The 21,571-nt window shown below is 39.3% G+C and overlaps 1 protein-coding gene across 3 annotated transcripts in view; it reads left to right on the top strand.

Annotated features, from left to right (window-relative positions):
- The first annotated feature begins 414 nt into the window (after nucleotides 1–414).
- BRINP3 (BMP/retinoic acid inducible neural specific 3) overlaps nucleotides 415–21,571 on the top strand; it is a 170,946-nt gene continuing 149,789 nt past the window's right edge. The window contains exons 1-2 of one of the 3 annotated variants that reach the window (XM_084868877.1): nucleotides 415–810; nucleotides 17,228–17,513. In XM_084868877.1, coding sequence (XP_084725003.1) covers nucleotides 17,278–17,513 — 236 coding nt within the window. In that variant the 5' untranslated portion in view covers nucleotides 415–810; nucleotides 17,228–17,277. Of the gene's footprint in view, nucleotides 811–2,307; nucleotides 2,421–3,749; nucleotides 3,834–17,227; nucleotides 17,514–21,571 lie in introns of those variants that run through there. The other 2 variants (XM_084868878.1, XM_084868879.1) reach the window with 2 other exon arrangements.

The following is a 21,571-nucleotide window of genomic DNA, read 5'->3' as shown; positions in this document are numbered from 1 at the left end:
GCTTCTTATAAGAAGCTTCTCGCATTTGCTGGGGCTCAGAGGGCTCCAGGGGGAATCCTGGGGGGGAAATGTGCTGGAGGAATAGGATGATGAATGGTAATCATGAGCTTCCGGGAAGCAGGTAACTCTTAAAGCTCCCGGAGGAGGAGCAGGGCGCTCAGAGAGCAGGATTGGGGAGGCAGTGCCCTCTTGCATTCTCATTGGATCCTTTCCCAGCAGCCTCAGTCCTTCTTGCTGCTCTCTCTCTACCCGGACGCCTACAGCCTTGCTCACTAGTTCTCTCTCTCTCTCTCTCTCTCTCTCTCTCTCTCTCTCTCTCTCTCTGTGTGTGTGTGTGTGTGTGTGTGTGTGTCTTCTTACCACAGCTTTTTTACTCCTCTTTTTTTTTTTTTTTTTTTTTTTTTTTGCAGATTTCTCTGCATTCCAGCTCCTTGCTCTCTGGGGTTTACGGGGTTTCTGCTTTTCTCCACTCTGTGAATTTTCATTCTGCCTGCCTAAAGATCACCCCATTAGGAGCCCCTTTCCACCACCACCACCACCACCACTGCTCCCTCCCTTCCTCCCTCCCCAAACTAAGAGGCGACCTCCTCCACATTTTGCTTCCCTTCCTTGGGGTTCTCCTTGGCTCTCAGGGGGTACAGGGCTTGGACTTGGTTACATGCCACCGGGAAGAGCTGGTCATTTCAAAGTTCCACCAGCCTGCAGCTCCTCCTCGCCGGACCTCGCTCTGGGAGATCATGGGTTATCTGTGTGAATTCTGGAGGTATCTGTTCCCGCTGTCCACCTGCTTCTGGAGATTTCTTTCCTCTGGTAAGTCATCCCCTTTTACGCATTCTTAGAGACCCATTGCAGCTGTTATTATTTTTTAAATAAGCCATGTTTGTTTTTTTAACAAAAAGTGCCACCATTAAATGCATTCTTGTGACTTGCAGAACTCAGAGATGTATGTAACTGCGTCTCATGACTGTGTTGGTTGCTGTTGTGCTGAGATACAGCCCATGTAGTGAGTCACCCCATCATCTCTACACTCTGTATTTATTTCTGCCCTTGTTGATATTACAGGCTGTAGGAAACCTTAGCCATCCCTCCACACACCCCCGTCAAGGCTCCTGGGCACACAGTCTCATACCCTTTGGAAGGTTGGATTTGATGCTTCTCTAAGAGTGAGCCCAAGAGGGACCTTCTGACAATCGCAAGGTCTGGCAGAGATCGCTGGTCCTCTGGCATCAGAGGGCTGGTCATGTCAGTCTGTGTTCATCGCAGCCGGTTACCTGAGGGCGGGAGGACTGTGCAAAGTGTCTGTGGGGGGTCTGCATGGGAAGGAGTGTGAGTTCTCAGCGCATCATCGGCATGTTCCTCACCACATCCCTCATCACGCGTGGACACGCTATTCCGGGCACTGTCTTCCCATCCGAGCGTCCTGCTGGGAGCACCTTTCTGATGCCGAGAATGTAGCCGGGGGATGGTTGGATGGTTAATGGGACTCGGAGTGCTCCTTTCAGAGGGGGAGAGCTGTGCAGAGAGCGCGTTGATGATCTTGGTTCTAATAAATGGAGATTCAGGGACAGACTTGATGTGAGAAATGTAACTGCCTCACCCCCACTTGTTCAGCCCCCAGGCTCATTTTTTAAGTATGTTCCTATGTCAGCATATGTTTTTCTTTTCTTTTCTTTTTTCTCTCTCTCTCTTTTTTTTTTTTTTTTCTTTTATGAACATTTTTGTGGGCTTAACTGACAGTCCGGACTTTCATTAAATACCACCCCTGCATGCATCAGTACCTGCTGATGAACGCTGAGGTTTAGGGGTTTTCTCTGACACCCCCCCCTACAAATCCCCCCCCCCCCTTAAGAACAAGTTTCTGCAACATCTCTATTGGGGTGGATGGTGCTGAGACCCTATTATACAAGCTTTTTTTTTTTTTTTTTTTCCTTCTTTTTTTTTTTTCTTCTCCCTTTTCCTATTAAAAAATAAATTCCCGGAAAGAACTATTCCCCGCTCCCTGATGCTGCTTGATGAGATACCCAAGTCCTGCTTTTTAAATGCAAAAGCCCTTTGAGCACCCACACCTAAGTGCTCCAGCTGCAGCCCAACCCATCCCCCAGGCTCCAGCTCCAAGGGCTTCCCCCCTGGGGTTCCCCCAGAGAGCGGAGCTGGGACCTGTCTGCCCCCAAGGCACCCCCCCCCCAGCCTCTCCCCCCTGTCTGGTTGCCCTGCCTGTCCAGTGCCCTGGGCGGCTATGACTTCAGTTGGAGAAACCAGGGTTTAGCGTAATTCACCAAACCCAGCCTCCTCCTCCTCGGAGCTCTCTGCTGATGCGCAGGGAGGGGTGAAGGGAGGGGGCCCCCAACTTTCAGTGCAGCCAGACCTGCTTTTCTCCAGCTGGTTTCCTCCTCCGGACTCAGGCAGGCTTCCCTGTGGAGGTGAGTGCGTTTGGCCAGATGAGGACCTGACCCTGGGCTTGGGGAGGGAGGGATGCGGGTGGCAGAAGCTCCTGCAGGCTGAGATGCTGTATTTAACCAGCAACAGGCGACCGTGCCTGCAGATGCTCCGCAGCTCCCGGAGTTGCCACCAGAGCCACCTGAGCGCGGGGAGCGCGGGGGACCAGGTGCCCGGTGACCGACTGGCCCTGGTCTGGGTGCGGGGTGCGGGGCGTGGGAGGGACCCGCGCCTTGGAGGGACTGTGCGGGGGCGCTGGGACCTGCTGGAACCGGCTGTGCCCTCCGCCCTGCGGCTGATGGGCTGCCCGCTGTGGGCATTGACAGCCTGGGAGCCTGGGGCACACCAGGAGGGGGGTTGGGGTCAACCGGGCTGAATGCTCCTTTCCCAGCCTCCCTCCGGCCACGCTGGAGCCAAATCCTCTTGGCTGGGCCGGGGGACAGGCTTGGGACTAGAGCATCTCTCATCAGCGCCTTCTGCGTCCCTGTTAATGAATGAATTCCTTGTTGATGAGCTGCCCTAAGACTAATCCGTGAGGGCTCTCAGCCTCTGTCTGCCCCGTAGAACCCGGGCGGCCACCTGCCTCTGAAGGGATCAGTTAGGTTGATTTTTTTTTGGGGGGGTGGGGGGGTTAGGGGGGTCCCTAAGTGACTTCTCAGGCTCCAGCTTAAAGTGTTGCTGACCCACCTCCTCTCCTCCCCACTCCCCTTCTCTAATGAGCTGGGACCTGCTGGGCAGTGGGATGGGGGAGCGGATTGCAACTCCGAGCTGGAGCCCGGGCTGTAAGGTTGAAGTTCAAGGCCAGGAGTGAGGGCTGGGAGGCATTGCAGGCTGCCCGCTTTCCCAGTTGGGCCTTTATGTGTATGTTTCTCCCCCACTGCTCCTGGGGGTGGGGTGAGAGGCGGGCAGCTGGGGCTGGCGCCCGCTCAGTGTCCACCCCAGAGGGGTTGGTGGCGCTCTGGCCACTGGGTATTTCTGGTTGGGCATCCTAGTGCTGGCTCTGAGTTCCCCAGCTCCCATGGCTGGTCTCCTTGTCGCCTGGAGTGGAAGCAGAGACCATTTTACTAGGAGCCAACCAGGTGGAGAAAGCCAGGAGCCTTGCAGTGCAGGGACCTCCTCCTAGCGGGACCTCTGATGAGCAAAGCTGAGGGAGGTAGGGTGCCTGCTTCCAGCTGTGTGAGCCGCCCACCGGAGGCTGGGGGAGAGGAGGAGGTGACCAGGGTTGCTACAGAGCCCTACCAGTGCTTGCAAATATTCTAGCCACTCCTGTGTCTGTCAGCCAAGAGCCCAGCTCCAGGGTGGAAGGCTGTCATAGCTCAGAAGGCGGATGAGTCAGGGCTGGGGGACTTTTTCTTGGTGTGCCTTGTAGATGTGTCTGTCCTCGTGCAGCGAAGCAGGTAAGGACCCCTTGCCTGCATTTTCTTGACAATCCTAGAACCCGTGTCTGACCCATCTGGTGATCATTTTTTCTCTGCCTTGAGCGGTGGCATATAGCCTGTGCATGTTCAGATGGCTCTGCAATGATGCATAACTTCGTCGTATTCACATCCATGAACTGTCTTCACTCCATGTACGTGCATGCAGTCATTTAAATGTCCCACTGGCACGCATTGGGATATTTACCAATGCTATAAAAATTGTAAACTGGGCCAAGGTGAGAGGGGGGGGGGGAAATGGGGAAGAGGGTGGTAGAATGTTACAGGGAGGGAAGCATAACCCCAGTGAAGAATGCGAGATGATAGCACCGGAAGTGCCTGAAAACAGTGCTTGTTGTTAAGGTCACAGACCTTAATATGTAAAGGATACTTGGAGAACTATCAAGGGCATCTGGAACTAGCAGTTTAATTCTGACTCCTTCATGGGAGTGAATGTTTTATGTTGTTGTTTTTTTAATTTAAAAAATCCTGAAAGTGGGGTTGGTTGGGTTGTCAAATAGGATGAGAAGGGTTTGTTTGCCTATGGCAATGTTATATATGACCCCGGTGCAGAAATCTCTGGAAACTAAAAAGTGAAGTCTGAACAAAATTTTTAAATAATGCCGAATCTCCCATAAATAAAGCTTTAAAAAAAAAAAACCCAAGTTTTGTAGGTGTATAATTTCAGCAACCAATTGATATCAGATCCAATAAGAAAGTCAATTAAGAGGCCCAAACAAATTTTGAATGTTTTAGTAAGTTTTGCTATTATTATGGATATTGTTTTGTTACGTCCTGTTTAGGCATTGAAGGTTTCTGGTACTCCCTGCACTGTGAAGCCAAAAATATTAATAAGACCCAGTCCTAGAATTATTTCTTTTACCTCTAACACTTTCTATTCTGGAAGAAATTGTATTCTTTAAGAGTTTCTCTGGAAATATGTTTAGTACTTCCATTTATTGACATAGATGCCCGATCAATACATTTTCTGCTTGTAAGGCTCACTGTTAACATCTTGAGGAAATATGAAAGATAATTGCAACTCTGGGTCATAAAATTGCAAAGTTTTAGTGCTGTTTGTTTGTTTGTTTGTTTGATCCAAGAGGTAGTTTCTTTTCCCTGGAGAAAGTAATTTATCAGTGAAGTCCAATTCCTCAATTCCTTTGCATTTACCCTCTGGGATTGTGTTATAGTGAACTTGCTCATTGTGTCTGTGAGTGTGTGTGTGTGTGTGTATATATATCTCCATTTTTGGGTGGGTGGATGGTACTTACTTTAAACCTATGTCACTTTGGACAAGATATCATATATTATTGATTTCATTTATCACTTAATCAGATAACATGTGATTCCTGCTTCTCATGAGATATTTTCTTTTAATAAACTCAACTGTATAATGGCAATGTACATTTTTATAAAATACAGGATATCTTGGTTTTCTTTATGCAAAATTATTGGTGTATTACAATATACCAATATATTGTAATATATACCAATATATTGTAATATATTGGTATATTGTGACTTAAGTTGGAAGAAACCATTGGAACTCTTATTTAAGTGTGCGTGTGTGCGCTCCCATGGGTATGTATTATGTACACACATGCAAGTTAGCCTTAACCCTAGGCCGGTATGTTCTGTAAATAAAAATGGAATCTCTTTTCAGAAGATTGCCTTGTTTGTTTCTCTCTGCAAGTGCAAAGAACTCAACTGGTAGAACTTCAAACTTTTGATGCTTTGGTTTCCTATATTTCCTGTTATTTTTATTTTTTTCCTATTATCTCTAGAATGATCAGTTACTGACTAGAATAAGTCTCTAAAATTTTAGTCATTTACAAAATTGGATATTGTTATTAAAAGTTCAGACACAAACATAGATGTAACCCCAATCTGTACAAGTTTAGTACAAATTTATCTTTTATTTAAAAATATCTCAGAGGTATTTGGATATGACTATGATTTACAATTACTGCAGTATTCTTTGAAGATTGTTAACATTTTTCTATTGGCTTCCTAGTAGTGGGTTGCTATGAAAAGCAGAGTGAGATGCATCTGGGATCCCTCCCCCAAGTTCATTTCTAGTTCTAGCTCATTAGAGTGATCCTAGTAAGAGTTCTTGGCACTTTTCATTTATTGTCCTCATCTCCCACATGGGGAAAACAAAATCTACTCCATAAATATTCTTGTAAATAAAATGACATGAGATGAGTATGCTTTAAAAAGGCAATCATTATGAAAACAAAACATATTCTGAAAAAGATATCATGCTCATTTGATTTATTTTTGTCTTTTTGGGTAAAATTCTCTTTCTAAGCAAGAGATAATGTTGACTCGACTTTTTTTAAAAAAAATTAAATATTAGTAGTCCAATTTTTTTTAATCTATGGTATCTAATGAGTTTAAATAATATTCCTTTTGTTTTGATATTACGTAGCTAAAGACTAATACACTCCTCAAGGCACATTAGTTCTTATTTACATTATATTTGCCTTGGTTTTAATGGAGTTCTGGGAGAATAGTCACTCACGTAGAGATAGTTGCTCTGCCTGGACTTCTCAGTGTCAGTGAATAAAAGGAAAGTCTGGTTTCTTAGCAGATTTATATTATTAACCCCGTGATCTCTACCAGTTCAATTGAAAACAAGATAAAAATATTCTTATGTAACCACTTTCAAAGTGGTTAAACTAAAAAAAAAAAAAAGACCATTATTTCTAAACATCTTTTACAAAGTATATTCAACTTACCAGAGTTAATGAGATGACATCTGAGATCCTTGGTGTTTTAATTTAGCAACTACTTGGGTAATTTCATTGAGACATTTAGGAGTGTAATTTTGACCTGTTTCCCCACACATCTCTAGCTGCTTTCATGATGATAGTGTTTATATTTTATAAGTTCCAAAGGGAACAAAACCCCAAAATAATTTGTGTTTGAATATTATTGGTTGCTCATGGATAATCTTGATTCTTAAGAGAAAGGGATAGTTTAATAGTGTGTATTCTCTCCTAGAGTCTAGAAATGATTTCTGAAGATGAAATTTCATCATGAACACTAATGGCCTTTCTACTGAAAAGCATCTGGAAGTTCTGGCCCAACTTTTTTTTTTTTCATGGTGATATCAAATAACCACTCTAACCATTTATACTGGTCATCAGATATCCTCATCAATAACATTTTTGGGTTTTTATCACTGTCATCTCAAGGCATATTTGATGAGTCATGAAGAATATTTATATTCAATTACTCATGTTCAGGCCTATCAGTTACAATGCCTCCAAAGATAATGAGTTCATAAGCTATGAATCCACACTTCTGTGGTTAATGTTTAAAATAGTGTGTTTATGCCAGCAGCTCTGAGGTATTTCTCAATTTTGTATTCATGCTAACAAGTCATGAATAACCAGCTGATACTCTAATAATGGACATAAACCCAGTGATGATTTTCCAACCTATTTCCCCCCAAGATTGAAAGATACGACTAATATATTATTAATGAACCGAGTGGCTTCCTACAATTTTATCGTGAAATAGTTTTGTTGGTCTTAAAATGTTTATTTTCAACCAAGAAAGTATAAATTCAGAGGTGGAAAAATGGCATGCAATCTAATTAGTTAAGGAATCTTATAGATTCTCATTCTATAGTCATTGCTATTTCTTAAACACCATTCATAACCTCTTTAAATTTTTATTCTTATTACGCTTACAGTCAACAATGCAATTTATTCTCAAAGTGACCTATTTTGGCTTATGATTAATTTTAGGAGTATTTGTTTTTTTATCCCTAAACCCTAATTTATTGAGATGTAAATGCCTTTAGAAGCACCCGAAGCATTACACTTTTTTTAATAGCTAATAAAGAAGATACCATCTTATAGTTCCAGAAAATTAAACCTATAAAATACACTTTTATTGATTAAATTAATAAATATGTTAATGTTACCTTCAAACACATTGTAGCTCTCTGCTCTATAAGAATTACTGTCTCATAATGGCACATTTCATTTCCATTCCATTATGGATTTATTTTGAAAGAATGCTTAATAGATAGACTTATTCTTCTTAATTTCTGTGAATAGAAGCCAAACTCCTCAGGACTGAGTTGTTTTTTATGAACTTTTCTGGAGTCTCGCATTTTGTTAATTTTAAAAGCTATCTCCAGACTATTGCACTATTAAAAAACAATCTAGACTTGAGAAGACCGGAGCTGAGTCAACATGCATATGAGATTTTTCAGTGTCAGATAGTGACTAGCGTATACTAACACACTGCTATGCTCTAGATTCATCAAACACCCATTCTCACAACCAAAAATTATTTTTTTTAAAAAAAAATTTGTCAAGTGAATTTTTTTCTTTGCTTAATCCCTTCACCCTCATCTCCCCTCTTCTGTGACAGCTGTGTGTTCTGTCTCTCTGAGTCTATTTCTATTTTGATAGTTTATTTTATGACATTCTACATATGAGTGAAGTCAGCACAATACAATCTACAGATGCTATATTATTGAATCGTGCACCTATATAATTTTATTAACCAACGTCACCCCAATAAATTTAATAAAAAATAAAATGAAGTATGTCAAGTGATAACCACTTGGGGGAAAATGATTATGCCAAATTAAAGAATAAACTTAAAATCTGAATCATGGCTTAACTCAAGTATCATATTACACACATGTTTGCAGGATGCTTACAATAAATGGGTGCTTTACAGTTCGTCATGTCTTTGCTATGCATGTTTTTAAAATTCACGTTTTTATTACTGCTATTAGATATGCAATTTAGTACTGTGAGTAGAAGCTAAAGTTGTATAGAAGTTGTAGCTAAAGCAAGTATAACAGAAAAGTTAATCCCATCAGGGAGTTCCTGGGGTATACAACATATTTAAGTGACTTTCATGTCTTTCGTGTGGCAATATTTCTGATGGTTTGAAACATCAGCCCTGTAAATCTATGGATAGAGATGGTGGAAGAGTCTTTTTTAGAAGTGAATAACTCTTAAAAAGTAGTAAACACAATATAAATTTTTAGAGGACAATTGTTAAAGGTTGAATAAATCATGCTCTAAAGCTGTACAAAATGCGTTTTAAGGTAATTAACCCATATATTTCTCAACCTTTTCTTTTATAACCCCAACCATATTAACATATAGACCGAGTCTACCTTACTTAAAACATTTATATTGAATGTGTCTACCTAAGTTTACGGTAATAGACTTTCTGATTATTCCTTTAGACCTGTCACTAATATAGAATGACAGAGTTACAGTACATTTTGTAAACGTGGTAAGTCATACTTTTTAAGATTATACATTGGGATAATATGGAAGAATATTAAGGTTTTCAAAAATAGAATAAAAAGAACTTGCCAGTTATCAATTAACTAAGCAACAAGTGAAAAGTATATATTTTGTTCTCAATGACTAATTTTACTCTGAATGAAGTTGTTAAAAAAAAGAACATTTTGTGAATTTTAATTCATAATTTCCTTGAATAAACAATTCAGATGGAATCTGAGTTTTTGGGATTTGTAAGACATACTCTTTTCTACTTACAGAAAGTTTCTACCTGTCTTTCACAATCGCCCCAACTCAGCACTTTCAGTTTGCAAGTGGGAAATAAGAAAATGGAATTCAGTTGACTCTGGGAATTGAAACTTAAAGTTAAGAGCTAAGAAAAAGGGGATCCTGAGCAATTTCTAAAGGGGCAGTCTACATGCCTTTAGAAATTCATCTTAAGCCCAGCCAGTGTGGCTTACTGGTTGAATGTTGACCTATGAATAAAGGTTCAATTCCTGGTCAGAGCACATGTCAGGGTTGCAGGCTCCATCCCCAGTAGGGGGCATTCAGGAGGCAATCAATCAATGATTCTCTTTCCTTTTTTAAAAAAAGTATTTTTATTGATTTCAAGAGGAAGGAAGAGGGAGAGAGATAGAAACATCAATGATGAGAGAGAATCATTGATTGGCTGCCTTCTGCACACCCCTCACTGGGATCTAGCCCACTACCCAGGCACATGTCCTTGACTGGAATCGAACCTGGGACCCTTCAGTCTGAAGGCGGACGCTCTACCCACCAAGCCAAATCTGTAGGGCAGTGCTTCTCTTTCATCATTAATGTTTCTATCTCTACCTCTTCTTTCCTCTCTGAAATCAATATATTCATCTTAAAACATTTTTTTTTTACTAAGGTACTTGTTTTAAGTATCTTTCTCACCTTTGGGCACATAGGTCAAGTATTTACAACCTACCTCTCCAGCACACACACATTTTTTCAATACATCACTCCTTATTTGAGTACTTTTAGATCCAAGACAGATTATTGACACTTTCAAGGTAGAGCTGTGTCTGTATTTGGGCTAACACTAATTATGTTTGACTAGCAACAGAACTATGGGGAAATATAACTTGGAGCATCAAGGTTTCCTCTTAGAGTGAACTGTATCGGCTTTTAATTTGTGCCTTCCACATCTATAAAATGCAGACATGTTAACACATCTCTTGTTTAACCAATTTGAAAGACAAAATGACCAATTGTGATCATAGAGAGATAGGCCAACCTGAATATGAAAGATCACTCATGTCTGTTCTTTTTAAAATCCATCCTTGACAGCTGTTATTTAAGGAAATCATGTCTTATTTAGAGTAAGAATCAACAACTTCAATATAAGCTGTGGTTATTAACTATTAAAATATTTATTTCTCATCAATATTGAGTCAGTAAAATAAATAAAAGTTTAATCTAACTTTAATGATTCTTTCATCACAAAAATTATAAGCATTTGACATCCTTTACTATCTTTTAGATACAGATTTTCAGATGACTAAGCTGAAAATGGAAATTTAATTGCTCAGGATTTGAAACTACACAGTAACTATTGACTGAAAATTTATCTATTACCAAAGTTTGGTCTCCAATAAGTTCTATAATGCTGATTCTCATAATTATTGTTTAGAAGTAATTTCTGACAAGTTCAGACAACATGATTTTTTTAAAAATGGTGTATGTGATATGCTGAGTATAGCTGATGTTAAATAGTCTCTATATGTCAGACATGGTAATGTCCCATTTATACTTCCTTATAATATCCTTCAAAATCTGGCTGGTTCTTTTTATATAAAAACACTTTTCATGAATGTAGATTAGGTTTATCATGTAGGTGTATTTTTCTTCTGGAATGTAGTTCTTTATAGTTTAAGCTCTGTGTGACTTTTTGAGTTTCAAAGACCATTTTGGTTATGTTAGTAGTTAAAGTAATATTGACAAGAATGGCCCTTGAAAATATCAAATATTTTCAGAATTGTGTATTGGATAAAAATGGGGAAGTCAGGTGCTTATTGTTAAAAAAAAATTTTTTTTAGAGAAGCTGGAATATATTACTGACACCAGTCAATGCAAAACTAACTATTGTAATATTGAAAACATGGGCCCTTCCAGCATCTCTAGCAACTGGGAAAGATGCTCTAGGCATCATTACTAAAGTGACTTTCTCTAGTTCAGTGTAATATAAATATCTGTGTTTTCCAATGGTCTTAGGCGACCCACAGGTTGACCCACATGTTGAGAACCGTTAGCAGGGTCGCTTAAGACTATCGGAAAACACAGATATTTACATTACAATTCATAACAGTAGCAAAATTACAGTTATGAAGTAGCAACAAAGATAATTTTATGGTTGGGGGTCACCCACCACAATATGAGGAACTGTATTAAAGGGTCGTGGCATTAGAAAGGTTGAGAACCACTGCTCTAGTTAGAAACACACAATGTTCTGCTTTCTTTCTTAAGAGGTAGTGCAGAGGCATTGGGAAATGGCAGATGGAGAATTATATACTTGACCTTGGGTTGGCTTGCTTGTTGTAGATCACCCCCCTTGTTATTTTTAGTTCTTGTGGGTTAATATCTACCTTGAGTCTTTTTGAATGTGGTAGTATGCAAATTATCAAAATAACTGTAGACTGGATGGTTGTCCATTCATGAATCTTCCAATGTTTCTCAATATGTTACTATCACCCTCTTTAACACCTCTGTTGGTTTGACCAAATTATGAAGGACTTGCTGGCAGGGATTATGTTTCAGTAACCCTGTGACCTGCTAATGGTTAACACGCTGTTGGTGTACACAGTCATTATGGAACACACACCGAGTTCAAGTCCTTTTCTCTAAACATTATGTGCTTTTCATTTTATCTGCTTACACCAGCATGGGATGATAATTATAGTCATCTGTTAGTAATACATTGCTTTTGTACTTTCTCACTTTCCTTCATTTTTTTTTTTTAAGAACTGAGCTTCCTTGCTTTAAATTACATTCTATATGTTAAGACTGGCCTTAGAAGTGAAGCTCTCCAGTCATTTAACTGCTAAACCTGTATTCCAGAAGGTCTTTCTGGTTATTTATTTTAGCTGATCAGGCAATACCGTGCCTCTGAATTACAGCTTTAAGTGGTTTCCATCTTAATGAGGGCCTCTTATTCCTCTGAGGAGGATATACTGCGGAGGGAACTAATCTCAGGCTTGATCCTGCCAATACAATCTTGTCCTACCAATAAAGAGGAAGTTAAATGCTACTACCTAATGGCAGAACTGATTAGGAAAAAAATTAAGAGAAGGGGAGCTCCATTCCTCAGTTCTGTCCTTCACATCGGGGAAATTGCTCTTAAAAATCTCTAAACTCAGGCTTAGCCGGTTTAGCTCAGTGGATAGAGCGTTGGCCCATGGACTGAAGGGTCCCGGGTTCTATTCTGGTCAAGGGCATGTACCTCGGTTACAGGCTCAATCCCTGGCCCTGGTCGGGGGTGCAAGGTGCAGGAAGCAACCAATTGATAAGTCTCTCTCTAATTAATGTTTTTTTTCTCTCTCTCTCCCTCCTCCTTTCTACTCTCTCTAAAGTTAAATGGAAAAATGTTCCCAAAGATTAATTTTTAAAAAGGTGGGGGTGGGAGGAGATGGCCAAACTTGGAGTCACCTGTGTTCTCTTCACAATTTAAATACAAACGACCTCAATGTTTCAACTTATGGAATCGTATCACAAAATATCTTGGTAAGGTTCAAATCTCACTTATTTCCAATTCATAAGGAAAGTGGTCAGAACTTGATCATAAAGTTCAGATGCAGGATGTTTTGCATAGTATGTTTAGATTACAAGGTCTAATTTTAAAGTAAAATATGAGGCATGCTTCAGAAAACTCACTTGTAACCACGACTCTCTTTGACTACCAAAGCAGTGAAACAAAAGACAGTTTAAAAGAAAGATGAGAATAATTTACATACAGGAATAGAATGGAAATAATTTTGACTGACTTGAATGTGAGACTCAAAACCATAAAAATCATGGAAGAAAACATAGGCAGGACATTTCTTAGAGCAATATTTTTTCTGCTATATCACCCTTTGGGCAAGGGAAAACAATATGGAGTTTCCTCAAAAAATTAAAAATGGGACTGCTGTGTGACCCAGCACTTCCACTTCTGGGAATATATTTAGAAAAACCTGAAACACTAATTTAAAAGATTAAATGCACCCCTATGTTTATTGCAGTGTTATTTACAGTAGCCAAGGTTTGAAAGCAACCCAAGAGCCCATCTATATATATAAAAGCCTAAGCGACTGGCTAAGCTATGATGTGCACTGACCAGAGGGGGCTGCCAAACTTCGGTTACTTGGCAGTGGTGGTTCTCAGGTAATGCACCAGGAATCAGAGAGGAGAGAGCCTGATTCTTGGGTACCTTACCCCGAACCACCCTCTCACCATCTGGGACCCTTCAGGGGATGTCAGAAAGACAGTTTTGATCCAATCCCCACAGGCCAGGTCAAGGAACCCCATCTGGGCCATTAAAATAAGAAAATCTTACCAGCATGGATGGAGCAGAAGAGCATTATGCTATGTGAAATATGTCAGTCAAAGGAAGACAAAGTACCATATTTCACTCATGTGGAATCTTATAAACAACAACAAAAAAGGCAAGCAAAATAGAAACAGACTCATAGATACAGAGAACAGAGTAACAGCTGTCAGAAGGGAGTTGGATAGGGGCAGAGTGAAAAAGGTGAAGGGATTAAGCAAAAAAAACAACAACAATACCAACCAACCTCAAAGACACAGACAAGATTACCAGTTGGAAAGGAAGGTGGGGGCAGGTAGAGGAGGGTAAAGGTAGGATCAGTGGTGACAGAAAGAGACTTGACTTGCTGTGGTGAATACACAGTTCACTATGCAGGTGATGTATTACAAAATTGTACACCTGCAACCTGTGTAAATTTGTTAACAGATGTTGCCCCAATAAATTCAATAAAAATAAATAAGTGAATAAATAAATAAATAGAGGAGAGAGAACAATAAAACCATAAAGATAAAACCTAATAAAACCACAAAGATAAAACCTAATAAAACCATAAAGATAAAACCTAATATTAAGACATTTAGATAGTTTTCCTATATATTAAGAAAATTGTTCCAAATTCCTATATGTTAAAACGAGGGAATGAGGACCACGAAAGCTCTTGAGCACACATGGTGAGGGAAAGAATAAAAACAGTGGTTCTGGGTAATTATTGAAAAATTGCAGAATTTGAGAAGAGGACCTTAGTCCAGGCCTGTCATTCCCCACTTTTTCTGTAATGCTCTGTGTCTTACAAGCTCATGTGCTTGAGCAGAGTTATGTTTACTGTAATGATTTAAGCTCAAAGAGTTAGGTGTATAATTACGATTTTGCACCAGTAAGAAACATGCTTTGAAACATGCTCTACCACATACGAGGCCCTATTCTTGCTGCTTCACATAGAAAAATATAACATTCTTTGTAACAATGATTAAATGGTGCGAGTTTGGATATATTTGATCAGCAGAATGAAAATGTGTGTTTAGCCAAGATAGGAAAGATTTGTTAGTCACAGGGGGATTATGCTGTTTCATTATGCATAATAATAATAATTCTTAGTTTAGGAATGTAAGCAAAATGCATTAATACTAAGAAAAATGTCATAGCTCCCACATCAGAAAAATACTATGTGAAAAATATCTATTTGCTTCATCAGAATTTGGGAATTATGAGCTGAGTCATTTGACCGTGCTCCATTTATACAAGTAATTGATGGAGACCCAGTGCCTCCCAACCCCTATTTCAAAATGTTTCTATTATGTGATTTTATTTTTTTATGATAAATCATTTTTAAAATGTATTCACTTGGAAGGCTTCCTATTTTGTTTACAAAGATGGCATTCTTCAATGACCTCAGTGAAATAGCTCATGTGATTAGAGCAACTCATATAGTGTGTGGGCATGAGTCCTTTCAATTGTGTGGTGGGTATCATGTCCTTGGCCATTCGCATTGTATTTCTGTTTTGACATTCTTTCTAGTTGCAAAATGATTGCTCTATACCTCTCATCAATAAATAGCTTAGGATTAAATTGTGAATTATAGGGCTATAACTAGGAAGCAAATTAAAGCTATCAATTGCCTTATCCAAACGCCAGAGAAATATGACAGCTATAATTAAAATATTTACTTAATACTGTGCATTTTGATTGCTTCCTAAAGAGATTTTGCTGACTAGGAACTTTTGCAACCCAAACTTTCTCATTAGTAAAATTTACATAACGCTCAATTCTATGTGCTATAAATAATAATGTTGGAAAAATTGGTGAAGTGAGAAAGTAGAACTGAATTCAGATATGTGTAGGCTTTTTTGTGTGTGGTGCCTGCTTCATGTGATGTTGCTTTGCTCTGCCACCCTGGGATCACGCCTCTTGTTACTTTATTTCTGAATGTCCCTAAAATTAATATATATGGTTTCTCTATTTATAATCTGCGTTATCTTAGTTTCTGTGTGTATGTGAACTTTGTAGGTATGCTTACTTATCTTATGAGTAAACATTGAAATCCTTGAAAGATCCTAAAAATAATTTATGATTCTGTTTAAATCAGAAAAGTTTGTTTCTAATAGGATAATGGTGAAAAATAGCTGAGCAAACACACACCTCTATTCTCCCTCCCTCTGCACACCATTCCTTTTATTTTTTATCTATATAGAGAGATAGCTAGACATACACTTACTCATATATATATAAACCCATAAATTTAATCCATCCAATTTCATCCATGTGATGAAAATAACTACCTAAATATCTTTAATTCATTTGTGAGAATTGTCCTAAAATAACTAAATAATAAAGTACACTTAGCATTAAAATTTATGACGAATTATGATATAATATAATTAAACATTCATTATTTATAAAGTGCTCAAGGTGATAAAACATTTATAAGCAGAAAAAAGAAAAAAGGAAAGAGTTGTGAGTCTAGACTTCTCACTGTCGCCTTATAAGCCTTCACGATCCACTGCAGGGGGCCCTTGTGCCTCAAGCCTTCCTTCCGGACACACTCCCAGAGACAGGGATACAGCTGTGACAGATCACAGTCATCGGAGTTTCCTCAGTCACTTTTGCCAGGGTCCAGTCTAAAGCAGTGTTTCCTGAACTTCTCTCATGATGAGAATCACCTGGTGGAGTTGTTAAACTACAGATTCCTGAATCCCAATTAAGAAGTGCTAAACTAGAATTTTTGGAAACATATAGTAAAATTGTATACTTAACTACCGTGTTTCCCCCAAAATAAGACATCCTCCGAAAATAAGACCTACTTACAGGATTCCTTATGAGTGAAATATAAGGCATTCCCCAAAAATAAGGCCCCGCCTCTAGGCTAAACATGAGAGATTTGGTCCACTGATTCTGAAAGAAATGGAGTCACAAGAAATTCACCAGGAAATTCAGGAATTGGATTGTTATGATGATGTTCCAGAAGATGATGACATGATTGTCATTGAATAAATGAGTAAATTCTTGATACTGTAGGCTTCACAGTTTGTCTGGTTTGTGTTGACAACTACTGTACTACCGTACCATATACAGGTAATAAATTTCCTTTATTTTCATTTAACAATAAATGGGTACCATATTCTTCTTCATGGAAAAATAAGAAATCCCCTGAAAATAAGACCTAGCGCATCTTTGGGAGCAAAAATTAATATAAGACACTGTCTTATTTTTGGGGAAACAGGGTAGTGCTCTAAGAGCAGTAGAATTTTTGGGAACATATAGGTAAAATTGTATACTTAGTGCTCTTACTAGTTAAGTATACAATTTTACCTATATGTTCCCAAAAATTCTAGTTTAGCACTTATTAGTTGGGATTCAGGAATCTGTAGTTTAACAATTCCATCAGGTGATTCTCATCACGAGAGAAGTTTGGGAAACACTGGTCTAAAGCAATGCTATTAGATAGGTTTTTTTTGGTTAATGGACCAGCCTCCTGCACAGCTTCCCTGCTGGAGAGCACGCCGTGGGCGCTCACTAATGGCCTGTGTGTGTGTTTCATCTAGGTGCTGAGGGAAAGCTAAGAGGATGAAGGCGCCAAGTGCCCAGGGGAAGCATGGTATGGCGCAGCGGAGCCGGTGCTGAAGTGCTCTCTCTGATGGCTCTATGGGAGTGGATAGCCCTGAGTCTGCACTGCTGGGTGTTCGCTGTCGCTGCTGTCTCCGACCAGCATGCCACAAGCCCTTTCGACTGGCTCCTGTATGACAAGGGACCCTTCCATCGCTCACAGGAATACGCCGATTTTGTGGACCGAAGCCGGCAGGGATTTAGCACAAGATACAAGATATACAGGTACGGACGGGGCCAAGGGCAGGCCGGTGCAGAGAGCTCTCTCTGCCTTGGAGGCGTGTGTGAATGCATTTCTCTAAAAGAGAGAGACAGAGGGGAGAGGGTTGTCATCAGGAGGGCTCTTATTTACCATTTGCCTCCATCATGTTTTTGTTTGTTTGTTGTTGTTATCCTATATAATAAAAGGCTAATATGCAAATCAACCAAAGGGCAGAATGACCGGTCACTATGATGCACACTGACCACCAGGGGGCAGATGATCAATGCGAGAGCTGCCCCGTGGTGGTCAGTGCATTCACACAGAGGGAGCACCACTCAGCCAGAAGCCAGGCTCATGTTACTGAGTGACTCCACAGTAACACTAAGGATGTCCGACTGCTGTCTTAGACCCTGGAAGCAGGCCTAACATCCTTCAAGGGCTCCCAGACTGCAAGAGGGTACAGGCCAGGCTGAGGGGCCCCCCACGCCCCACGTGCACAAATTTTATGCACTAGGCCTCCAGTTCGAACATATTTCTCATAGACATAATGTATTCCAGGAAAACGTGATAACAGTGACCCCTTGTGGGTCCCCTTCAGATCTTAGAATCCTCCTGTGCCTTTAAGTCAATGCCTGTGAACTTTGAGGCTGAGTTCATCATCTTCAACATTGTTCAGTGAATTTTCTCCAGTGGTGTTTACCTTTCCACTTATGCTATGATGTGTTGTTACGTTTTTTGAACTTCAATGGAAATGGTATCTCGTACTAGTCATTGAGAAGTTGAGTCCATTGAGACTATGGCAATGGCAGAAATGGCAATGTAACAGAAGGAAAAGGATAAACAAGACATGATAGCAGAGGCCAAGAAAGAAGAACAGATTGAGATATATGACCTTTACCTTTTACTGCACTTCTACATTTAACTCTCAATAGTTACACAAAAGAAGCTGTGTGTTAAATCCAACAGTCTTCCTGACCTCCAGCCAAATGAATCCATTAAATAGAGGATATACAAGTGCGCCTGAGTCTATGCCATAGAGAATGTTTTATGAAAGTTTTGATTGGTTCATATCTTCTAGATAGAAGCTTACAATTCCCAGTGATTTGTTGAACATGGAGAAGCAAAACTTAGCTTTGCATTTATGTGTCTATATGTAAATATGTGATATATATATATATATATATATATATATATATATATATATATATATATATGTTTTATTTTATGTTGTATCTGTGCACCAGAGGGCACTGTGCTTCTGGTCTGTATGTGGGGTCTTTATAGCATGGGAAATAGTATAAATTCTACCAGCAATGCCTATTTACCAAACAGACGGAAGGTACTGAAGTAGTTCTATGAAGCATCACAGAATTACTGATGTGAGTGTGAGTGTGTGTGTGTGTGTGTGTGTGTGTGTGTGTTTAGAAATCCTTAGTCCAGGCAGCCAGAGCATGGTCACAATTCTACAAAAAAGATTTACTCTATTTTAAAATAAAATAAAATATTAAAAGATGTTCTTTCTGAAACACAATAGGAAAAAGTCAGTATATTGATTCCAGTTGTATTCCTTTTCATATGTGTTTTGGTTTAGCCCACTTTCCTTCACAGATTGTGTGACATGACTTGAGTTGAAGGTGGTGAGAATGTCTTCTATGTCAGCATTCTGCAGTTTTAACCATCTGTCAATCAAACTGGTGCACGCTTGTCTCCACAATCTATTGGCATCTCTGTCGGGAGGTCAGAAATATCTTGTGTGTGGTTGTTGGAGTTTGGCTCACCCGTTGATTGGTTGTGAGTTGCAAACAAGGGTTGGCATGTTTTATGGGTTCTAGGCTGAATGACTGAGAGGCATCAAAATTATTTGGATTGCCACAGTGAAAGGTAATGGAAAACAACACCTTGGGGTTGGTTTTCAAGGCTTGTTTATTCCATTTAGAATTCTTGGGATTCTTCCTAACGACCTTTAATAGTCGTATACTTCTTAACTTTCTGATATCTTTATCTTTGTGGCTTGAATAAGCATGTATGGAAGTTATCTGTCTATAAACCATGGGATATGATGTTCTTGTCCCCTGCTTGGACAAGAACCTCTATGTGACCTTTGAAATGTTGCCTAATGATGCTATCTATGGTCATTGATGGTTGGGGTGGAATGAGCAATATAATATATTCATGAAGATTTCTTTTGCATTGCAACAATGAGATATTTCACTTGTCTAACTAGTATTTCCCTAAATTTTAGAGAGTACTCTTGACCTCTCCCTTCAATATAATGGATCTGAGTTCTTCTGGAAAAGTTAACTTTATTTTTGACATCTCAGGACCACCACAACAGCAAGGATTAGTATAGCTCTCTGGTTTCTTTGTTGTTACTTTTGATTTTCATATCTGTCTTCAAAAATAATTATCAGAGACTTTATTGTTCACCAATGTCCAACCTCAAATGCAGAATTTGTGATTAATACACAGAGATGGGAAATCCATATTTTCCCATTTTAATCACCAGCTTCATCATTTTGAAAGACCACATAATTTCAAAAAGTGACCAGCAAAATTCTACTAGTGCATTTTATTACTGCCATAAGCTACTTCATGCAGGATATTGTGTTGACATAGTTTCTGAAAGGCACTGGTTATGAATTAAAACATATTAAGCCTATTAATATAATTAGGTCAAATCTCTTTCAGTTATCTTTCTTCATCTGGCTCCTTCTCCAGAATCATATTGTCCTTTTTACCACAGATATAGAACAGCAAGATCAAAACAATGAAACATTAGTAAGATCATGGTCAGGGCTTAAAGAAAAAGAAATATTCTTTTCACAAGGTGTGTTTTGTTAAGTAAGAAGGCTCTGTATTTTTAAATTAATGAGTGTTATGAAGTACTTTTTGGATTTTGGTCTGAAACTGCATTATGACTCAAGAGGTGATTATTTTATGAGCAGGTCATTGAGTTGGAGGATCTACAGTGGGCTTGCTAACACGAAACTGCTTTTTTGGTTAAATATTAAAAGTTGGAGTTTCAGCTGTCTTTCTCTCTGAGCTAAAGATTGAACATAAAACCCGAGCACAGGCATTTTAAGTGAGTATTCTCACTTTTAGAGAATAGACCAAGCCTGGAGGAATTATGTCTGCTCTGAAGGGTAGAATAAGAACACACCTGTCCCTAAATAAATCGGAGCCTTGTGGTTGTCATTATCATATTCTAGAAATACCCTTAGGCTGTATGCTCCCCAGAAAATGCATAATTTCTTGCAGGCCATGAAATCCTCATCCTTTTCGTAACTCTCAGGAGCTCCGGATGAGGGATTCACTTTTAGTAACTTCAGCTTATAATTATCTCAAACCATGGACACGCATTCTAAAGTCACAGGGTGGTGCATTTTCTTCCCATAAAAGAAACCTTTTACATATGCAATTATTCACTTACGATAATACAGAATAATAAAAAACTTGACCTTGAGTTCTAACATTATTTTTTGCTTAACCACAAGTGCAAGTGAATGACGGGGAACATGTCATCTTTCAAAATAATGTAAAGATATGTCACATTATTGCAACTCACTTTGCTTCCTCAGCAGTTTTTCAAAGTGGAGTTTGAGTGAGAATAAGAGACAATTGAAATAAAGGCTGTACCTTATTGACTGTAGCCATCTTCCCTGACACAATTATATTTGCAAAATGCCAGTGAGGACAAGCTGGCCCGGAAAATGATGGACATATATATGGACACTTCATAAGACTGGGCCATAATGAAACAGTATATGAGAAAGAGTGGACTCCTAAATAAATGTTTCTGCAACTTGGGTTTTTGTTTGAGAAAAGCAGAAATAGGATTACTTTGTGATACCACCTACTCAAAACTGCTTGATATGGAATGAGGATCTAAAATAGGAAAGGCAACATATTAAGCTTCTAGAAGAAAACAGAGGGAAATACTTTCATGATGTTGAGATATGTAAGAATTTCTTAAAACAAATTAAATATAAAAATAATTGGTCAGTTCAGGTATATTAACATTCACACTAGTAACAGAGTGGACAAAACTCCTAGATAGAATGTTAAGTGAAAGAAACACAAC

Source organism: Pipistrellus hanaki (genome assembly GCF_964339955.1).
Source record: "Pipistrellus hanaki genome assembly, chromosome: 20".
In the NCBI taxonomy this organism is placed as follows: domain Eukaryota; kingdom Metazoa; phylum Chordata; class Mammalia; order Chiroptera; family Vespertilionidae; genus Pipistrellus; species Pipistrellus hanaki.
Note: the sequence above shows the minus strand (reverse complement) of the source record. Positions and strands in the feature narration are given on the sequence as shown.